Here is a 21,114-nt window from a genome sequence, read left to right as displayed (position 1 = left end):
TGTTGATTGTGGTACAAATTAACGGGCCCCATTAATGCATGTTGCTGTTTGCCATTTTGGTTTCTGTTTAGATTTATGTTTTGATACCAGATTTCCTTTTAGAACATGTCAAATCGGCAGGCTATTGGGAAGTGGAGCCTTTCCAGTCTTTTCCATCAGAATAACACATTCCTTATAACCAGCCACATTCGGCCGAGTCCCACTTGTATGTGGGTTCATGGTGTAAGGCACTTGGATGATGAAAGATTTAAGCGTCATTACTGCCGTCACAAACACACAGATGAATAAAGCAAGTCAGACTCATTGCTCTTTCTTTCATTTTCTAAACCTTCGCTGGCTGGGATTTTAAGACGTCAGGTTCTGGTCAGAGAAGATAGTTTCTCCCCACCATCCATCCAGCCTTTGAAGCAGGGGCTGCCGACACCTTCTCTGCAGCTGTGGTCCCGAGAGCACTCTTTGATGTCCTGACTGGTTTCTATGAGAAGGGTTTCCTCTGCTCCCCGTTTCTCTGGAGTTCTCCAGGCGTTCCAAGAACCCAGCTGCTGACTCTCCTCCAATCTGTTTCTCTACATGTGTGACTTACTTGTCCCCAGCACAGGCAAGGGTCAGGTCCCCCGCCCTCTAACGATAGGCTGGGCCTCGTAGGAGGGAGACAGCGTAATGGGAGCGTTGGCCCAAAGGGCACTGGGCCCTGAGACCCGCCATGCTGACTTTGAAGGTGGCTTGGTAATGGCTTTTCTCCCAACAGGAGGAAGTAACAGCACTGCCACTGCCGCCAAACACTTCAGGTCTAGCACAACCTTTTACTCATTTATTCATCCAGTCCACAAATATTTATTGAGCAACTACTATGGGCCAGACACTGCTCTAGGCACTGGGGACTCCGCAGCGAACGAACCCGAGAGGACTCCCTGCTGCACAGAGTTTATATTTTCGTTGGGGAGAGTGACAAAATACAAAAGTAAATTGGTAAGTGAAGAAGGTGATAAGTGTTGCGGAGGAAAATAAAGCAGGGGGTGGGGCAAGCGTTACTCTGCACAATCTTAGACTCTATGAAGTAGGTAGAGGCTCCATTTTACAGATGGAGACAGTGAGGCTTACAGAGGTGAAGTGACTTGTCCCAAGTTTTCCAATTCATAAGCTGTAGCGTTGAGACAGAAATCCAGGTCTGTCTCATACCAGAGTGGGATACATTCCACATGCTCTCATTTATACACAGATTCTTCAAACTGAAAGCATTTTTACTAGCTTTCATCTCTTAAAACTCTGTACTTTTAGTTCTTCAGCAACGTCAGCCAATTACCAGGTTCCTCGTGGGTCTTTATTTAATCTCATCGCAAAGGCTGCCATCTGCCAGAGTCACTCTGCCATCAGCCCAGCCTAACGGTTGCATTTGCTGCAGTGGATGGCTTCCGCTTTCCAGAAACTTCCTCCCCAATCCTGTCTGCCTTCTAAGCCCTCTCAGTTTCTCTTCTTCCTCATGGATTCTCCTCTTGCTTGACCTGCCCCATCACGTACTGTGTTCCTGACTGCTTGGGCCTCTTCTCGCAAACACCGTCCCTGGGTGGCCCTATCCTGTCCACGGTCTGGGCCTCACATGGGCCAGTGGCCCCTCAGCTCTGCTGAGCTGCAAAGCTGTCTCACAGGCACCTAAACTCTAAAATGCAAGTTATTTTCTTCTCCATTCCTGCTTCCAAGTCAGAGAGAACGTTAACACCTGCCATCCAGCCATCCCTGACTGGGTGACTGACCCTGGACAATGTTCTCTCATTTACTTCCACATCCCATCAATGCCCGGTCCTGTGGGACCCTCCGGCGCTGCATCACTGCCCTCATTCCCTCGGCCCCTACCTCACCCCAACTCTCATCTTCTCACCTTCTCTCCCCAACCTGATGCTAGTCTGGCCCTGTTCCCCCACCCCCTCTCTCAGTGCTTCCAGGTGATCTTTATAACACATACACTGGTTATAAATTCCTAAAAAACATTCCATGGAACCTCATTGTTTTTGGTCGAATGTCAAGCCTCCAGCCCTTCGTGATCTGCCTTCTGCTTATTTCTCTATCTTACCTTCTTCCACTCTTTACAGGCTGCTCTTAGACCCAACCATTTGGAGCTACCTGGAATTCCTTTCATGTAGCCCGGCATTTCATCACTTTGTTCCTCACTCCTACTGGTTGGACACACTGAGCTCCCCCTTCTCTGCGTCCTCACACCCCACCCAGATACCACTTATCTCTCGTCCCCTCAACCCTCAATGTTCTTGTCCATCTCCCTAACAAACTGTAAGCTCTCCAATGTAAGCTATGCCATGGAAGGTAGGATGGCTACTTTGTCTCTGTATCTTCCTTCCCCACAAGAGTGACTAGCACACAAGAGGCTCTTGATAATTGCTCACAGGCAAACAAAGTTCGTCGCCTGCCAAAACCAAGTTTTTGTTTCACGATTCCTACCAAAATCCATCTCACTAGACCTTATGGATCAAATTTAGCGAATGTTAGACAAAAATCAAACCACAGTATGTAGCATAATTAAGAAGAAGAAAATATAAACAACAGTTATAAATAGTATTGTAAATAGATTCCAAGACTTGTGCTGATTTAATCAACAAACACCAAATGCTAAGATGTTTTCCTCTTGTCAGAAATGCCATAAAGTATAATGGACCTAAGCCAACTTTTCACGTCTGAGTCTCATTTTTCTTGTGCAAACAGTGAGGAGCTGGACTAGATGACCTCCAGGCACGTCCAGCTTTCCCAGTCCAAGGATCTGACATCAGATTGCACCTGAGGCTCATCACTTTGGCCCTTTATCCTTACAGCATCCTTCACCGCTGCTGTAGATGCATCTGTAGGTATCTGTCCCGCCCACACATGAATAGTCTCCTCCATCCCCATGGCCATGGGGTGGGCTCCTGGCAGCCATGTAATTATGGTGTGATCGTGCCCCCCAACTTCAACTGAACGGTTCAGGAATGGGCCCCGACCCAGGCTGGGCCCACTCGAGACCCTTCACTGGGAATCAAGACTTGACCTAAGACGGACGAGGCCCAGTCAAAGCTGAGCTCTTAAGAAGCACCAGAAGCTGTGGCAGAGCTCTCTAGCCATTCACTCAACTCATATTTATTGAGCATGTACACAGTGCTAGGGCTGTTCTCGGCATCTTCTGCAGGCCACAGCAAGCCTTCAGAACTGTCTGGTTTCCTGCTGGCTTTCTAGTTCTCGGGCCCAATCCTTCCTGAGGCCCACCGCATTGCCGCCCTTAGGTTCCCGGAGAGGCCCCCTCGGTCCTGATAATGAGGACTTTCTTTGATGGAGTTCGTGCAACCTGGTGGCGGCTTAATTGCCACTGAAGTGTTTCAACTCTTCCCCCTCACCACCTCCAGCTTTTTAGGGCTACCCTGAGCAGTTGTGCCCTCTCTCCTTGTGGGCCCTTTCCTATTGCTGCCTAAGGCCATGGAGCTCTCGCAGGAACTCATACTAAGGGCCCAGAGGCAAGCACTGGGTCTTCTTTGAGTGTTTTTCATAAATCTTTTCTTTTTTCCAATGAAACACAGCCATATAAGAAATGGAACAACAACCACACAAAGTTTCACAATACTCTTAAAAGGAGGTAAAAGGGCCTCGTGTAAGTTCATTAGATACAACCGACGGCCCTCACAGCAGTTCCAGCGGAGAAAACATCTTGACAAATCAAGTCCTTTAGTCAAAACAAGTTGGAGTCCAAACACATGGAGTAGATATAAAATATATTATTTTCAGGAGACTGAAATCCAAACCACAAATTCCAGAAACGCATTTTCAAAGTGCTGCCTATTAGACATGCTCGTTTTAAATTAAATTGTGAGAGTGGTAAGGTATGGTTCGCTTTATTTATTAGATCACTATCAAGCTTTTCTCTACAGGGATCAAGGTGCTCCACGCACAGGCATTTGGAAAGAAGACTTGACCGTTTAAAAAATGTGACGTTCTGTCAGAGCTGTTTCTCTCGGAGTTTGATAGTCCCCCTCCCCCCAGGGCACTGCCCTTTGAAGCCGACAGCTCCGTGTGGCTAACCACAGGTCTAGCCTCTGGTGGAGGAGTGCGCTGAGCTGACTCCAAACACTTGCTCAGAACTGCAGGAAGAATGATCTCGTGGGCACCCAGCTCTGCTCCCCAGCCTGCCTGCTTTCCTTGACAGGGCCTGATGGGGGGAACCTGGGAGAGCAAAGTCCTCCAGCTCGTCACTCAGAAAGGTTTTTTTTTTCCTTAGATTATATTATTTAAAATGATTGTGGGCAAATAGCAGGCATGCCTTTGATTATCAAAGTCTTTCTGGGCTCACTTATTTTGAAAGCAGATCAGAAGCCTAAGTACATTTTCTGTCCTCGAGATCGAAGGGAAAACTCCTAGAATTAGCCGAACACTGCCCTTGATGGGCCGGACAGCCACTCCTACATTGAGGTAAAGTGCGGACTGCATTTTCCTAAAGTGGCCTCAGCGATGGTTTCTGCTTCGCACGCTCTGGTTCCCTTTTTCATAGGAAGACAGTATATCCCTCCCCTTGAATCCAGGTGGGCATTTGTGACCGCCTCAACCAACAGGATACTGAGGAGTGATGCCCTGTGGCTTCTGAGGCTTCCCACCTGGCAATTTCTTTTAGGATGCCTGTCCCTGGGATGCTGTGAGGAAGCTCAGGCTACGTGGAGGGGCCTGTGTGGAGAGGAACTGAGTCCTGTAGCTCACAGGCCGGGTTGAGCTACCAGCTGGTGATCAGCGTCCATCTGCTGACCATGGGAGTGGACCATCTTGGAGGCGAATTCTTCTCTGCTGAGCTCTGCCAGAGAGCAGATACATGAACAAAATAAATGACGGATAATATTTTACGCCAGTGTTCTGACATGGCTTCTTATGTAACGAGCGATAACCAGAACGGGTTGGGCGGGGGATGAGAGACTTCTGTGGAGGGTCTGATTTATACAGGAAAACAAGCTAAAGCAATGAAAAGAAAGTGACTTTAACAAGTTGTAGCCTGACACAGATGAGGTTCCGACTTTAGTAAGGGCAACATACAGCTGCCTTGATTCCCTCTCACACAGGGTTTATTTGAGGCAGAGAGTCTTGGACACACAGGCATTCTTCCTAACTTTCACTGTCTGCGGACATTTACATCAATAAGATTGATTTCTGCGAGCCACTTCCGAGGCCTCCCTACAGCACTGGTGCTGATTGAGGAGTGCTTGCGGGGCAGAGGCGGAGCTTCTGAAGTGCTCCTGGTAGAGTCTGGGGTCCGAGTTGTCTTGGGCTTCTGCCTCCGTGCCAGGGTCTAGCCCAGCTGGCCTCTCTTCCCTTGAGCCATTTTGTCACAGCACGGGCACAGAATTTCACCGGCTCCCACACCTTGCTCCAGGAGGGAGGGTCTGTGTCTGCTGAGACCGAGGACATCAAGCCGGGACTCACAGGATAGAAGAGAAAGGGGGTCTGGAAAAACACCACACAGCCGTATAAACATGGCTGCCCACAGGCAGAGAAAGTCCATGTCTCTTAGCAAGAGCAAGTCGGCAGTGAGACAGGAAATGCTTGTGACTTTGGGGGAAGGTGTCAGTTCTCTCCTGTGTGATTCATTTGTTCACTCAGCGGTTAATCTGTATGCACCAAATGCCCCCACACGGGCTCTGTACAGCAATACAAAGACACTCAAGGTGGCTCTTTTCCCAAGAGCCACAGTCTGGCCAGGATCACGAACTTGTGCAAATAAAAATAGCAAGTACATACTTAGCACTTCCTGTAGGCCAGGTACTGGTGTAAATCCTCTGTATGTATGAACTCACTTAATCCTCACCACAGTCCTGTAAAGTAGGTACTACTATCATCCGCATTTTACCGATGAGGCAACTTAGGCACAGAGGGCTTAAGTGACAACATACCCGCGGTCACACAGCTGGTAAGTGCGGGAGCTCGAGTTCTAACCCAGACCACCTGACTCCGGATGTTACCACCACTCCCTATTGCCTCTTGAAAACAAACATGGGCAGTAGAAGGAGGTCAGTGGTGTTAATAGAGCATAAACTAGATGGCCTTCTATTATTTACAAAAGCAAACAGAAAAGTGAGAGATGTGGAGTAGACAAGCGACCCCCAAAACCTCCCCTGACAACATGCACCCCCCTGCCTAACACTGTTCGGACATTTCTCCTGCTGGCTCCTCTGAGTCTTCACACTACAAAACCAGTCTCTTTGCTTCCGTTCTCTTCTCCAGAGAGACAAAGAAGGTGGAAGAAACAGATTTCCATGCTGTCTGTGGACAGAAGACGAGCCCACCAGGTTTCTTTGACAGAGGCGAGGTGGGCTTCCGTCTCCCCCAGCAGGGCAGTGCTGGGTGGTGAGCGGGAGCCCGTGGGCCGCTGCTTCTCTGGGGTGACATAATGACAGAACAGTGACTGGCTTCGCCTTGCTTAGTAGCTGCTGCAAAGGAGGGTCAGGGAATACGCTGAGGGTCACTGGAGTTGCCTGGTCTGGCTGCTGCCTTCTCTCCCTCGTGAAGTTGTTGAAATGTAGCTTCGGCTTAAGGGCAGTAAGCTGGAAAGAGGAACCACTGACTGAAGCCTGCTGCTCTCTGAATGGGCGCCCTCACAGGGCCACTCCCAACCTTTAGCGGGTGCCTGCTGTGTGTAAGGCCCATGCAGGTGCCCCATGCTGAGGATGCAGGAAAGAATGAGACCCAGATCAGCCCTCCTTTCTCATAGCCATAGCTTTCACCTCCTTTTTTTTTTTTTTTTTTTTTTTTTTTTTTGCGGTACGCGGGCCTCCCACTGTTGTGGCCTCTCCCGTTGCGGAGCACAGGCTCCGGACGCGCAGGCTCAGCGGCCATGGCTCTCGGGCCCAGCCGCTCCATGGCATGTGGGATCTTCCCGGACCGGGGCACGAACCCGTGTCCCCTGCATCGGCAGGCGGACTCTCAACCACTGCGCTACCAGGGAAGCCCTCACCTTTTGATTGTGGCCGAAAGCAAGAAATTCATTTAAATCACAAGCGTGTATGTATGTGTGACTCAGTTTTTGGTTTCACGTTGCTAGCCTGTTCTATTTTTCTTCGTTAAGAAGTGCTGATTACAACACATTGAACTGAGATCTTGATTCACTGATGTGCAGTGGATGAAGCCGTTCAGTTAGAACATGCTAGTCTGGAGAAAGATACCTAACACGTATAATGATAAAGCAAGGAATGAGTGCAGTCACAGAAGTGCGCACACAAGATCCAGAGCCCTGACGAGACACTGGGGCCTGGAAAACCCTCTCCTATGTTTTTCCTATCACCGTCATGGGGACCCCCAGTAGACTCTGCGGTAATGTCTGCTGGTCTCTTTCCCAGAACATTTCCTGCTGGCTTCTCATCCCCCGCGTAGGCTACAGATACTGCCTCTGGTGACTGAGCCAAAGTCATCTGTGAAACCACCTGTGAGTCCACAGACAGGACGGGGACAGATGAGCAGCTCAGCTCCCTTTCCAGCCCTACAGCTCTCCCATTTGGGTGACAGTACCCCAAGCACAGAAGGAGCCCACGTGGACACCTTTATTTCATCAGGCTCTGTCTGTTTGTTCCCTTCAGGCACAGCATCAGTGGGTCTTGAGTGAGAAGGGGGGAAGCAGGTCCCAGAGGCAAAGAGCAGGGCAGCAAGTGGCCCGAAAGCGATGGCTGTTGGCTGCTGATACAGAATGAAGATGCAGTGTGTGGAAGCAGCTCACACCACTGCGCAAATTTCTTCTCCTGGGGCTGTACTGCCAGTGAGTCCCGGGACCAAGTCCCAGAGAAGCAGACAGGGTAACAGCAGATGACCCCGGGAGAGCTCCCTCACATGGATGACCAGTCCGGGCGTGGAGCTGACTGAGGAGCTGCATAGATACTGGAGACGGAAAGCATCTGTGCTAATGAGTCGTCAGGAAGAAAAGAATTAATGACACATGAATATTTAACTTCCAAGAAAATACCTGGCAGCATCCTGGCGCCAAGAAATGTGGTTAAGAGCGCGGGCTCTGGAATAAGACTGACCTGGGAACCAATCCTGCTGTCCCATTTCCTGTGTGCTGTCTGGAAAGCACCTGAGAACGGAGGGGAGGATGACCCAATTTGGGCCTTCTGGAAGTTCACATCTACTGCTTAAGCTTTCTGAGCCTCAGTTTCCCCACGGGGAAAGCAGGGATAATGAAAGGGGTGTTGTGAGGTTTGAACCTGGGAATGGCTGATTCCCTGGTACAGCTGACCACAGGTTAGCTGTTTGACTTTGCTAGTGAAAAGCATCAGAGAACAGGACCAGGGAGACTGGTGAATGGCCGTGGCCATGAGAGGCTCCATCTCTTCTATCCACATCCTCTTCTTTCCACTGGCCTTAAACCAACGTAGAAGATACTTCTCCTGATGGCATCATCCCCCATCTCAAAGACGGAGGTCTTTGAGAAGTCACTGTTAGGTCCTCAAAGCCCTGCAGTTCCTTCTTCCATTTATCCCAATTTTGTTTAAACTTTGAACACATGGGCCAGAGGTAACTTTCCTTGCCAAGTTCTGTGGAATGATGGGAAGAGCTGGCCACAGAGGCCCACGTAGAAATGGAACAAAATGATTCTCCCTTGGGCTGCTGGGGTGAGGAGGGCTACTGGGCCAGCCCACCAAGACTCTCCCACCCCCTGCACAGAGATGAGAGCCCCTGGCTACTGAAAGCAGAGACCCGGCAGCTGCAGGCCGAGGAGTGGATGCTGACAGCTGCTGGAAGAACACACATTCCTTTTTCTTAAATCCATTACATGGAAACCTCTCTTTGAGATCAGTCTCCAGGGGCGGGGGCATCTCTTCATGAACTCTAATTCCAAGGATTTGAATGGAGAGAAACACAGCAGGCCAGTGCTGGCCCAGGACGGTTCTAAACATCCTCTCAGGCAAAGCTCCCCTTAGGACAGCGAAGCTTCCGACCGCAAGAAGAGCTGTAGAAAACACTCCGTGTAGTTTAAAAGGGTAATTTAAAAATGTGATGTCTCACGGTTCATGAAACAGTGATGGAAAATGCAAGTGGACAGTCCTCCTACAACAGACAGTCTATGCTGGCCTCCAGAGAGTTGCAAAGTCCGTTAGCACATTAAAGGCACTGTGAAATCTGACAGCAAAGAATTTCGGGTTAATTTTCTGTTTATCCCATGGGTTCCCAAACATATTTGGTCACAGAACCCTTTCGCCAGGACACAGTTCTTTCCGCAGAACATCACTGGCCTAAGAGCGAGTTAAGGCCTTCTCTCACTGACACCGTGCCTCCTTGCAAATTAGAAACTCCTGCAGTAAGCAGAGTGCAGACAGGTTCGAGCCTCCACGTGTGCCCTTGCCCTGCCCACGGACGCAGCAGCCTGACTGGGAAAAGACAAAATGAGCCGTCCTCAGACTTGATGGATCAGGGCAGGAAAGTCCACTCTTGTTATTTTAGTCTCTCTCCAAGGTTAAGTCCAAGCTTATGAATGAAGGAATAGGGTGCTCGGGTGGAGAAGGCCAGAGACCACCGCTAGCCTGGAAGCTTCTGTACAAACTAGCCACCATGAAGGGCTGTTGGACAACCCTGGGCTTACATTTAACATGGGAGTCCACGAACACTTTTGAGAAGCTGAACTGTGCTGCATTGTTTAAAAAAGAAAAAACAAAAACAAAACAGAGGGAAAATGCACCAGCCGCGCGTTGCATCAGAAGCTGATGGTAACTGGGACCACTGGGAAGGAGACTGGGTGTCCATTCCAGCCGTTTACTGCTTGGTTTAGAGTCTGATTGGCTTCCGTCCTCCAGCTTTTGGAGTGGACCAGTTTTCCTGGCACATGCATTTATTGAACTCTGAAAGGCCTGATCTTCTATGCAGATTAATTCATGATTTGAAAGATGCTTTGAAGCTGGCAAAACATTCTGTTATTTCCAAGAGTTATTACAACTGAAATCCTGGCACAGAAGAGGAGGTCAGCCTGTAATCTTGTTTAGATCTTTTTAAATTTAGAAACTTTATAGTGGGTTAAAAATAGATCACATTTGTGTACTTTTCCTCCTTTCATCTCCACTGCAAAGGCTGTTCAGTAATTTTGACCTACCCTTAATACTAGCCAGGGAAATGCTCATGCTTGTCACCCAGGAGTCTGCTAAGCCCAAATAAAAGTCATTTTCAAATGGATTTTGGGGTGATGCTAGTTATACAACTGAGCAGAGTTACTCATTATCCCACATAGTAAGTTCTAGAATTAAGAGCACCGGGCTACCACTAAGATCTGTGAATGGTATGTGGATTCCTGTTAAGTGAAAATGTGGGCCACGAGGGAAGTTTTCAATGGTGCTACCTGGAGGGCTTGTGTCCTTACCTATTGATCAGAAAAGATCATAATGCTTAGGTCAAGGGAAGCTGTATGAGGCTGGAAGGTCAGGCTGCTTATAACCGAAAGTTAAATGAAGATCGCACCCGATTTCAGAAGGGCCAAATACTGGACGTTCTCCTTTGTGGTACTCGCCAGGGTTAAGGGGGTACCAGCACTTTCAAGCCCAGCAAAGACAGCATTACACTCAGGATTACCTCGTCATGGTTACTTTACCTTCATGAACATGCTAAATCCAGTTTTAAGGAGATCAGTGAGGCCTGAAGACATGTGTTCAATGTCAACGGGATCTGGCCTCTCGGGATTAAATATTTCCTCCACAACCTGCTTCAACAACGGCTTATAGGATGCCTGCAAAGACAAAACATTGTGCTGTAAGTAAAAGGGTTTGTTTGATTTGCCTAGAGAGAGGGTAGCTTTCTCTGCACCAAACGAAGCAAAACCAGTTTATTCTGATACTGAGCAATGGCTGTGATTCTCCGTGTGTGAAAAGACAATATGACAACATTGATTTGGGGGGGAAACTTTTATCCCACTACACTAGCACTATTTTTTATTCCTCACACTCCCTTCCATAAGCAAATGCCTCTCACCAGAGCTATAATCCTAGTATGGCTAATTTTTCAATCTAGATTTAAAGTGACAATTTTTTGCATGAAGTATACTGAAAAGCAAAGTATTGTCAGTTGATGTAGACAGGAAGACAATCTCCTAAACATTCTTAGAATTATGCTCCCTTCTGCTAGGATCCCGAATGTTTTCTTACAATGTATTGTCACTATCCAAGTCCAAAGCAATCCCTCCATCTTTTAGAGAGGTCAACTCCAAGTACAAACTGGCCAGAAAAAGCAGCCAAGATGCCCAAAGAAATCTGACCAAGGTCAGGGCTTAGAGAAAGCAAGCCACGCAGACTATGAGAATTTCAGTAGAATTAAGCTGATGTGAATTTACAGCAACTACAGTTTGGTAAATGGTGCTAAACCTATCCACATTTAGGTAGTATTTGGAGGCAGCTGCCTCTGACCAATGTATATTCCAAGCATGTTCCCCCACCTCTTTCCTTGTGTCTCCTCACTACCAAGCTTTTCCTCTCTCCTTCCCTTCGCATCGGCTGGACCACCTTCCTCCCAGTCTTGTTGCTACCTCTGCTGCTCCAGATACGTTCGGCAGCCCAGTTTGAGCATGAAGGGTGAAGGAAGAGGAATGTCTTCCCTCAAAGCACTCTGCTATATCTGTTACAGGCTCAGGAAAGCCAGGCTATGACAGCACTGTAGAGATGTCATGAACTGTTCCTGTCTTTGCACTGGCCAAATCTGTAACCGGCCTCTAGCCAGTGTGGAGGATATCTGGTATGTTAACTTCACCTCTGGCTTCATCTTGCTTTTCGTAGTCATTTTTTACTCTTATTTCCCCCTTATTCCAACTTTCTTACTTGAAATACCTTAGAAATATAGCAGGGTATAAACCATCAAAATCATAAACAGTCGTTTAGCTAGAAGGGAACTGGTGCATTTATCAAGGATAAGATGCAGGGAGAAATAGCAGCTGTTGAGTTGAGGGTGCAGCTCTCCTCTGCTTATTAGTCAAATAGACCATTGCGTGCCCAGAGATCTCATAGGCAAATGCTCACGAAAGGGAAAGTACTGGGCAGAGACACCGATAACACAGAAACTGAAAAAACCAAAAACTGTGAGTCAATCTTCCTAATACCAACATAGATTTTAAAAATTTATCATACAGGCAAAAATACAGAGGTTTGAAAGTATACTTTTTTGATGAGACTGTGGGGAAACAGACACGCTCATATACTGCTGGTGGGAGTGTAAATTGTTACAATGGGTGTAGAGAGTAATCTGGCAATATCTATCAAAGTTACAAATGCATCTGACTTAGCAATTCCACATCTAGGAATTTATCCTACAAATATGCTAATATATTCAAATGAGATCCACAAAGGACTGTTTATGGTTTATAACAGCAAAAGATTAGAAACTCATGTGCCCATCAGTAGGGAGCTCTTTCATAAATGGGATACATCCACACGAAGGAATGCTATGGAAGCGAAGAGGGAAGTTCTGTGCTGATGGTACAAAGCAAGGTGCAGAATAAATCGTGAGTGGAAGAAGCAAGGTGAGGAACAGTGTGTATGATGGGCGTTTGTGTAAAATGTGCCAAAGGGAATATGAAAGTTTGCATTTGCTGAAACATGCAAAAAATAAACTCTGGTGTGATATACAGAATCACCATGAGCAGCGATCATGGAGTGGGGGACTGGACAAGGGACAAAGGTGAGAGGAAGCTTTTTCACTATATTCTTTTTTTAAAAAGCACAGTTAAAACACCACTACACACACACACACACACACACACACACACACACAAACGGCAAGAATGGCCTTTTTTTCCCCCACCTGTTCAAAATTAATAAACTATTTATGCATGGAAGAGATTTGAGTAAAGCACACCAAAATGTAAACAAGGGCTAACTCTAGGTTCTGGGAGTAGGGGACATTATTTTCTTTTTTTTCTAAATTTTAGAAATTGACAGGTATACTTCTGGAATCATAAAACAATCCAATAAATATTTTCAATGTTAAAAAAAAAAAAAGGTCATGGAATGGCCTCTGAATTCTACAAATCCTCTTCCCTGAGTAAATTGTCTTGAAAACTTTTCTACCATCTCAGCCTTTCCGGATATTTAATCTCTTAAACTTTAATCTCTTTAAACTGCTCTCCATGGAGAAGTCCTTTGGCCAATACTCTGCTACCTTATCATCATTATCATCAAATATTCATTGACTGCTTCTTTAGAAATAGAATCCAGTTTTTGGACAGGCACATGATCAACTGGCTGAAAGACTCCATTCTCCAGCCTTCTTTGCTGTTGGGTCTGCAAGTTCTGGGCAATGGAGATGTAAGTAGAAGGGGAGTGGGACTTTCAGAAGTCTTCTATTTTTAAAGGGGAAGGGTATGCTTTCCTCCCCTTTCTCTGTTTGCTGCCTGGAACATGGAAGTGATGACTGGAGCTCCAGCAGCCACTGTGTAAGACAGGGCCATTCTTTAGAGATACTGGAGCAGAGGGCTGGAAGAAACCCAGGTCAGTGGAGACTGGTGGAGCCACTATAAACCTAACACGGATGTACTGAATCAGGACCTACTTATGTGACAAGACAAAACCTTGCATGTTTAAGCCTTACGTTTCAGATCTTGTTACTTGCAACTGAATGCAATTCTAACTGATACAAAGCACAAAGGGAAGATAAAGAAATAAAAAGGCCATTTCTTCTTTCCAGGAGTTTACAGTTTTTTGTTTTATTAGTCTACATATAGTTATATAGAATAACATTAAGCAGAACCACAGAGAAGTACACGTACGCTGTCACATTTAAGACAGGAGAGAGTATACCCCCAACCTACAGAAAACAAAAGAGGCTATTGCTCCCCATAAGATGTACCTTCTGTAAGAAGGAAGAGTAGTGATCCTGAGAAGAGCTCAGGTATAGGAAAAAGTTGGTCCTGTTGTCCAGCTAAAACACTATGCCTAGGGCCTCCTCTGTGCAAAGTACAGTGTACCAGGGTGACAGGATTGCTCTCAGGGCTCCAGAAGCCCCCATGCAGACTGTGAGACAGGGAAAGAAGGAAGCGTAGAGGGTTAGGGATCCTGCTCTCTCCCTTGCTCCAATTTCAGCTTTCCAGTTTCTTCTTTAAAACGACTAAGCACAGAACCACTAAATAACATTGTCCATTTAAAGAGCACGATTTGGGAAAAGACTTTCTTAGGTACAAAGCAGTACTAGTCTCGTGACTTCTTAGCAAACACATTTCTTAGTTTTCCCAAGTAGGGTTTTAATCATGAGAACTTTTGGCTCCTTCCTCACTTAGTTTGGACTTTTTTCTGCCCCAAATCATGTCACTGAAATCTGATTGAAATGAATAGCTTTTGGCAGTAGCTTCTTAGATGACGATCCTCTAACTGTCATGGAATTTTCTATTCAGTCAGAAGTTACCCAATTCTCAGCAAAGGACCATAGAAGGTGGTGATGGGGAGACAGATGTCTTGCCCTAGTGCCCTGCTCACAAGTTTTCCTCACATGTTAAAAAGGACCAGAGGGGAGATTAGTCGTGTAGTTTGTCTACATAAGAGTGTTAACCAGAGTAATTTAATTTTCCTAATCAAACATTCACTGTTAGTTCATCTTTCAGCGGGGGAAGGAGAGGAATTAAAAACACAGACAAATTCATCCTTATTTCTCGCTTATACCACATCCAGTGTGTGCTGGCAGGAAGGGGTCTGTGCCCTATGGTGCAGGGCCTACACAATCATTCAGACACCCAGGCTCCTGCTATGGAGTAGCCCCACCGGTCCCTAGGGCACTGGAATCCCACACTGAAGCCTTTGCATCTCATCAGCAGAGGATGAAAGAGAGAGTATGGAGGATTTCCAGAGAGATTTTATGGGTTCAGCCTGAAAGTGATCTGTATTACTCCTGCCCATTGTTCATTGGCCAGAATTGGTCACAAACCTACATTTACCTGCAAGAGAATCTGGAAAATGTGGTCTAACTATGCCAGAAGGAAAAGGAAATGGAGTTTGGGGAACATGTATAGCATCGTCTCTGCCACAGACACACCGTAAAGTCTGGATTGAAACATTAATATAACTATTTCCTTAATAACTGGCAGGTTGCTTGTTGTAGGCAAAGGATTATTAAACCTCTCTTCCCTTCTACATAAGAATCTGACCTTTGGTTAACTTTCTAGCTCTGTTTCCTTGGAAACCTGATAAGGGAAGAATGTCAAACTCTAGCCAGGCAAGATTGCTTATGATAAAAATGACCCTTGCTTAGTAAATTGCATTAGACTGGGGGAACTATAAATACTGGACAGAAAGCCAGGGCTTTGGGCTGCTCTGAGTATGATGACTCTTGTGTGGTTGGCCATGGCCCTTGGAGGAATGCTGGAAGTCATGTCAGTGGAGTTGTTTCAGAGAAATTGGCTCCTATAGGATATGAGGGTTTTAAGCCATAGGACTCCTGCCCCTACCCTTCCCTCCATGTGAGTCTAGTTCCCTCACTGCTCAGCTGTCACTTCAGGACCAAACCGAACAGCTCCTGGGTAGCTGCATGGACTGCTTCATGATGGTCACAGGACTACCTGAGAAGAAAAAAATGCCCGCTGTTCCCTACCGCGAGCTATGTTCCTGTCCTGGGCAGACTGGTGCAAATGGGGGCTATGACCACAGAGATGACTTATCTACTAGGCACAGAATGCACGATGCCTAGGGCCCACAGGACTGTTAGCGACCCATGAAAATGGATTGATTTCTTTTAAAATGAGAAGAAAAAAATGAACTTTTTGGTCAAAGATAATGTTTTGTTTTGGTTTTTTGCGGTACGCGGGTCTCTCACTGTTGTGGCCTCTCCCGTTGCAGAGCACAGGCTCCAGACGCGCAGGCTCAGCGGCCATGGCTCACGGGCCCAGCCGCTCCGCGGCATGTGGGATCTTCCCGGACTGGGGCATGAACCCGTGTCCCCTGCATCGGCAGGCGGACTCTCAACCACTGCGCCACCAGGGAAGCCCAAAGATAATGTTTTGATATATAATATTATTTGTCTCTATACCAATGAAACTATAATATAATTATATATGTAATTGCATATGTGTAAATATAAGAATATGAATATATTCAGTAATCAAATAAATATATTTATATATAATTTTTATTATAATATTTAATAAATATTTCTTCACATAAATATATATATAGAGAGATTTTGATACAGGAAGAGGGCCATGAAGGTAAAAGTGCTAAGGGCAATGAAAATCACAGTGTGGCCCTGTATGACAGTCTCATGAGGCTAGCCTGACGGTTTGGTAGAGCCTAATGAGACCCCCATGGGTGTTACACATGAAATAGATGAAGTTTCAAAAAAAATCAGAAACTCTCTTTTTTTCTTTAAATGACCAGTATCTGTTCCAGAACAAACTGGGCTTTTAATATACCAGAGTTAATCAAAATATGAAAAATAAAATACTTGTTTCTATGTCTCTGGTTACTCTTTTGCGGTATATGATTAGATCTAGAAAGTTCTTGTTGACCTGATTCCAACTCTTGAAGAAAGGTGTTGAGCATAGCAACAGTTGATGACATTACACATAAGTCAGAGACAATTTTGAGAAACTAGTCTAACTCCAACAGCTTCGTTTTTTTTTTTTTTTTTTTTGCGGTACGCGGGCCTCTCACTGCTGTGGCCTCTCCCGTTATGGCACACAGGCGCCGGACGCGCATGCTCAGCGGCCATGGCTCACGGGCCCAGCCGCTCCGCGGCATGTGGGATCTTCCCGGACCGGGGCACGAACCCGTGTCCCCTGCATCGGCAGGCGGACTCCCAACCACTGCACCACCAGGGAAGACCCCAACAGCTTCTTGAATTTGGCGCAACTTAAAGATGGCCTAGGACAGTGGTCCCCAACACCTGGGACACGGACCGGTACCAGTCCTAGGCCTGTTAGGAACCGGGCGCACGGCAGGAGGTGAGCGGCGGGCGAGAGATGCATCATCTGCCGCTCCCCATCGCTCGCGTTACTGCCTGAGCAATTCCCCCGCACCCCACCCCGTGGAAAAATCGTCTGCCATGAAACTGGTCCCCGGTGCCAAATAGTTTGGGGACCCCTGGACTAGGATATCCATTTCCGAGAAAACTGGAGTTGTTGCCACAATCACACCCCCAACAGTCATGCTGCTGACCTTGGCTTTGCTGGTTGGTGTTGGTGCAGCCAGGACCTCTCTTGGTCCTGCTATTGCAGATGCTTCTCTCTTTTTTGCAAAACCGACTCTGAACAACCAAGTTCTCAGAACTAGATTTGTACTGAGAGTATTTATTTTGTTTCAATCCAAGATTGTACAGAAGGACATTTGTTCAAAACTGGTCTTAGCTTTGACTACTCCATGGCTTATTTATTTTTATTTTTTGCTGCAGTATGACTGATTTTTTTCCTCCTTTCATCTTCTTAAGGAAAATGGTTTGCGCTGCAGATTAAAAAGTGGTTCATTTGTCTATCTGTTCATCCATCCATCCATCCTTCAAACCAGAAGCAGATTACTTAAAATATCTTTTGATTAAAGTCCCTTCAACTTCAATATGAGGAAATCAAAGCCCAAAGCTATTAATTAACTTGCTTGAATTCACACAGGCAGTTAGAAGTTAGACTACAGGACAGAGCCAAGTTTCCTGGCCCCCAGCATAGCCCTATCTCACGCAGAGCCTTTCAGAAAGGATGCTAGCAGGTCTAGGGTGAGGTAGATAGAATCAGAAGGAAGAACAGAGCTTAGTGCTTGCAGAAGAGCAGCTGGTGGCCAGAGCTGGGGATTGTTGATGTTGATGAAGAGACTGGGCCTACAGACTGTTCAGAGCGCATATTTCACCGGGCACAAGATGAATCAGGCCTCCTTGGGCCCTGCTGGTTCTAAAGGCTCTGGTTCAACATGCCGGAGGCACAGAGGACAGTGCGCATCTGTGGGAAGTTTCCTCCAGGGAAGCACAGCACTTTGAGACTTCTGCCAAAACCCGTCATGCAAGAGCCGTGCAATATTTTGTCTGAAAGGGCTCATAAGCTCCTTGCCCTGAGTCATCTGAGAAACAGCAGCACATCAAACACTGACATTTAGGAAGGAGGTTAAGCCTCCCATTAAACTGGAACATTTGTAGTAAGAAATGAAAGCATAAGAAGACTTGCTGCACAGGCAAAACTGGGGCTTATGTTTCCAGTCAACAGAGTCTATGGACAAACATGACTTTTCCAAACAAACGGGTGTCAGCAGTAGACGCTGACCAAATGCCACAGCTAACAGGACAGTCAGCTTAAGAATGACTCCCTTTCTGTGTAGCCCATCTCCTAATAAAGGAAATGACGAAATGCTATGAAAGAGGACAAAGAGAAGGTCTATTTTGTCCTTTACTACAACTGTTAGAGACAATGCTTACATAGCGCTGTCTATGTGTCAGCTCCTATCCTGAGAGCTTTATATATATTATTCAGAGCACTTTTATGAAGGAGCTACTACTGTTAGCTCCTGCTTACATAAGAGGAACTAGGCACAGAGAGGTGAAGAAATTTGCCTAAGTTTACACAGTTAGTAGGGAGCAGAGCTGGGCTATGAACCCAAATGTTGCTGTTAACGTACATGCTAACCTCCCTCTCACTAAGAATTAAGAACATAAGAAATGCCTTTCTGGATAAGACCCACAGTCCAGGACCCACCCATCCATCCACTCTCCACCCACCCCTAGGTGGCAAGCATTGTGCTGGGCTCTGCATGCACCGTGGTGAGCAAACCCAGAAGCCGTCTCCAGCTTTGGTGGTGTGTTCTTCAAATAAAGAGCCTCGGTGGCAGCCTCACGATCCCCATCACTCTCCTGGCTGTGGCAGAGGTACTAGTTTCCTTGGAGGGCCACGTGTGTGGTGATGTTCTGGGCTCACTTCTGGAGACCTAGTCTAGATCCCACTCCTCTAGCTCTTTCAAGATTTTACATGTACTTAATTTCTTGTATGGAATCCTGCTCTCCTTAAAATGACGAGAGTGGTGTCTGCTTTCTGCATCTGAGCTGTGACTGACACATTTTCCGAAAGGGCTAAAGGATGAAGGTTAAATAAGAAGTGCCTCAGGCTAGGAGTGGAAACAGGACTGGCTCTAAGAGTCAACTCATTTGCATCGGAGCAGGAGAGAGGTACCTGGGAGGGAGGCTGGGGCTGGTAGGGGCCCTGAGATCCAGGGGAGACAGCCCGATACATAGCACTGGTCCCAGGGAGCCCGGGACATCCCAACTAGATTCTGTGTAGGAACAGCATGGAGCTAGATAGAAAGCACAGTTTTTTCCTGGAGCTGAGGACCAAATTGGGAGAAGGGATGGACAGAAAGTTGCCTAGCCAAGGTACATCTTCAAAGCTAAACAAAGCTGGACTCTGTTTCTACTCTGGACATTTGTTGTTTTCTATCTATACACATTTTTGTCCCAACAAATCCTCCAACATGTGATAAAAATACATGTAGCACATTTAAGATGCACCCAACAAATATTTATCGAGTATCCACTACGTGCAAGATACCACTCTAGGCACTGAAGATATGGCAGTGGACAAACCAGATCAAAATCCCTGTCCTCAAGGGGCTTCCATCTGTGATTGAAAACTTCTTCCTTTTTTTTAAATAAATCTATTTATGTATATATGTATGCACGTATTTATTTATTTGGCTGCATTGGGTCTTCCTTGCTGTGTGTGGGCTTTCTCTAGCTGCAGCAAGCGGGGGCTACTCTTCGTTATAGTGCGCGGGCGTCTCACTGTGGTGGCTTCTCGTTGCGGAGCACGGGCTCTAGGCATGTGGACTTCAGTAGTTGTGGCACGCAGGCTCAGTAGTTGCGGTGTGTGGGCTCTAGAGCGCAGGCTCAGTAGTTGTGGCGTGTGGGCTCAGTTGCTCTGCGGCATGTGGGATCTTCCCAGACCAGGGTTCAAACCCGTGTCCCCTGCATTGGCAGGCAGATTCTTAACCACTGCGCCACCAGGGAAGTCCTGAAAACGTCTTTAAGTTCAAAAAGTGTTGAAAAACTCAAACAGGTAAAAATTATCCATAATCCCATCAAAAATTCTTCCTCTACATATGTGAATATAAAGCAAGAAGCCAGAGCTCCTCCTTGTGCATCTAACCCTTTCTGTTCCCCACATGTAACCATTATAAAATTTTCCTAAAATGTTAAAGACTTATTAAATATATACACCCATGTACTTTTTATTTTTAAACAAAAATAGGATAATGCTTTACATAATGATCTACATCTACACCCAATAGATGTACATCTACACCCAATAGAACATGAACCCGTTTTATTCTGAATTCTCCAAGCAGAGCCCAGGACAAGGACCCAAATACAGTCCTTGCCAAGTATATTTAGATTCCACTCATTTTATTGGTTGCACAGCATTTCACTAAGTGTCTGTATAATTATTATTTAATCCCCTCAAGATACACATATACTCCCTGCCTTGAACCCACTTCCGCTCACTGACATTTAGGATTTTTGGTGAACGAGTTGATGTTACTGACTCACTGTAAGGGAAGTGTATGCAACACGGGAAAGTTCATTTTCCAAAGGCGATGGCTGCTCAGGCAGGGTTCTGAGGTCTGGAGCAACTGTGTTGCTAGCAGGGAGATAAAGTCTAGGAAACTTATCACTGTCCTTATTATGCCCAAGATTTATAGCTAATACATGTTTATGTGAAGTTGGCCAAATTAGTCACCATGATGATCACAAAACTGAAAAGACCTCATTAATTTAGTGGTTTATCTTCCCCTTGCCAATGATAGCAGACACTTGCTTCTTGATATCCTTTCGTCTAAATTTCATCATATGTCAGCATTTCTATCACGTCTTCTAGGACCAGTCCATACTGCCATATTTAAGATTGGTAATTGTTTCATGACAAAACTACAACTGATTAATTATCTGAGTGATTTTTTTTTAATCTGAGTGATTTTATCTGTATTTCGTGGTAGTGATGTTCTCAGATCATTGAACAAAAGATGGGAATTTATATTACTAAGTTGAGTGCCAATTTCTAAGGTCTTTTGTGTCTTGGTGGGTGATTTCAGTATCTGAGATCAGCATTATCAGTCATAATTCCTAGACCCTTCAGGAGAACCACGGTGCAGCAAGCAGGGAGGTTTTGGGTTGGCAGAAAAGACCTGGCATCAGGCC

General features: G+C 46.2%; 1 protein-coding gene across 6 annotated transcripts in view; it reads right to left on the bottom strand.

Annotated features, from left to right (window-relative positions):
• Positions 1-21,114, bottom strand: part of SCFD2 (sec1 family domain containing 2) — a 411,631-nt gene that overhangs the window by 30,716 nt on the left and 359,801 nt on the right. For all 6 annotated transcript variants that reach the window (XM_027102958.1, XM_027102957.1, XM_027102959.1 and 3 more), the window contains exon 7: positions 10,577-10,711. In XM_027102958.1, the coding sequence (XP_026958759.1) occupies positions 10,577-10,711 (135 nt within the window). The remainder of the gene's footprint in view (positions 1-10,576; positions 10,712-21,114) is intronic.

This window comes from Aethalodelphis obliquidens, unplaced genomic scaffold (genome assembly GCF_003676395.1).
Source record: "Aethalodelphis obliquidens isolate GAN/ISIS:26980383/991018 unplaced genomic scaffold, ASM367639v1 scaffold6, whole genome shotgun sequence".
In the NCBI taxonomy this organism is placed as follows: domain Eukaryota; kingdom Metazoa; phylum Chordata; class Mammalia; order Artiodactyla; family Delphinidae; genus Aethalodelphis; species Aethalodelphis obliquidens.
This window is presented reverse-complemented; position numbering and strand designations above follow the sequence as displayed.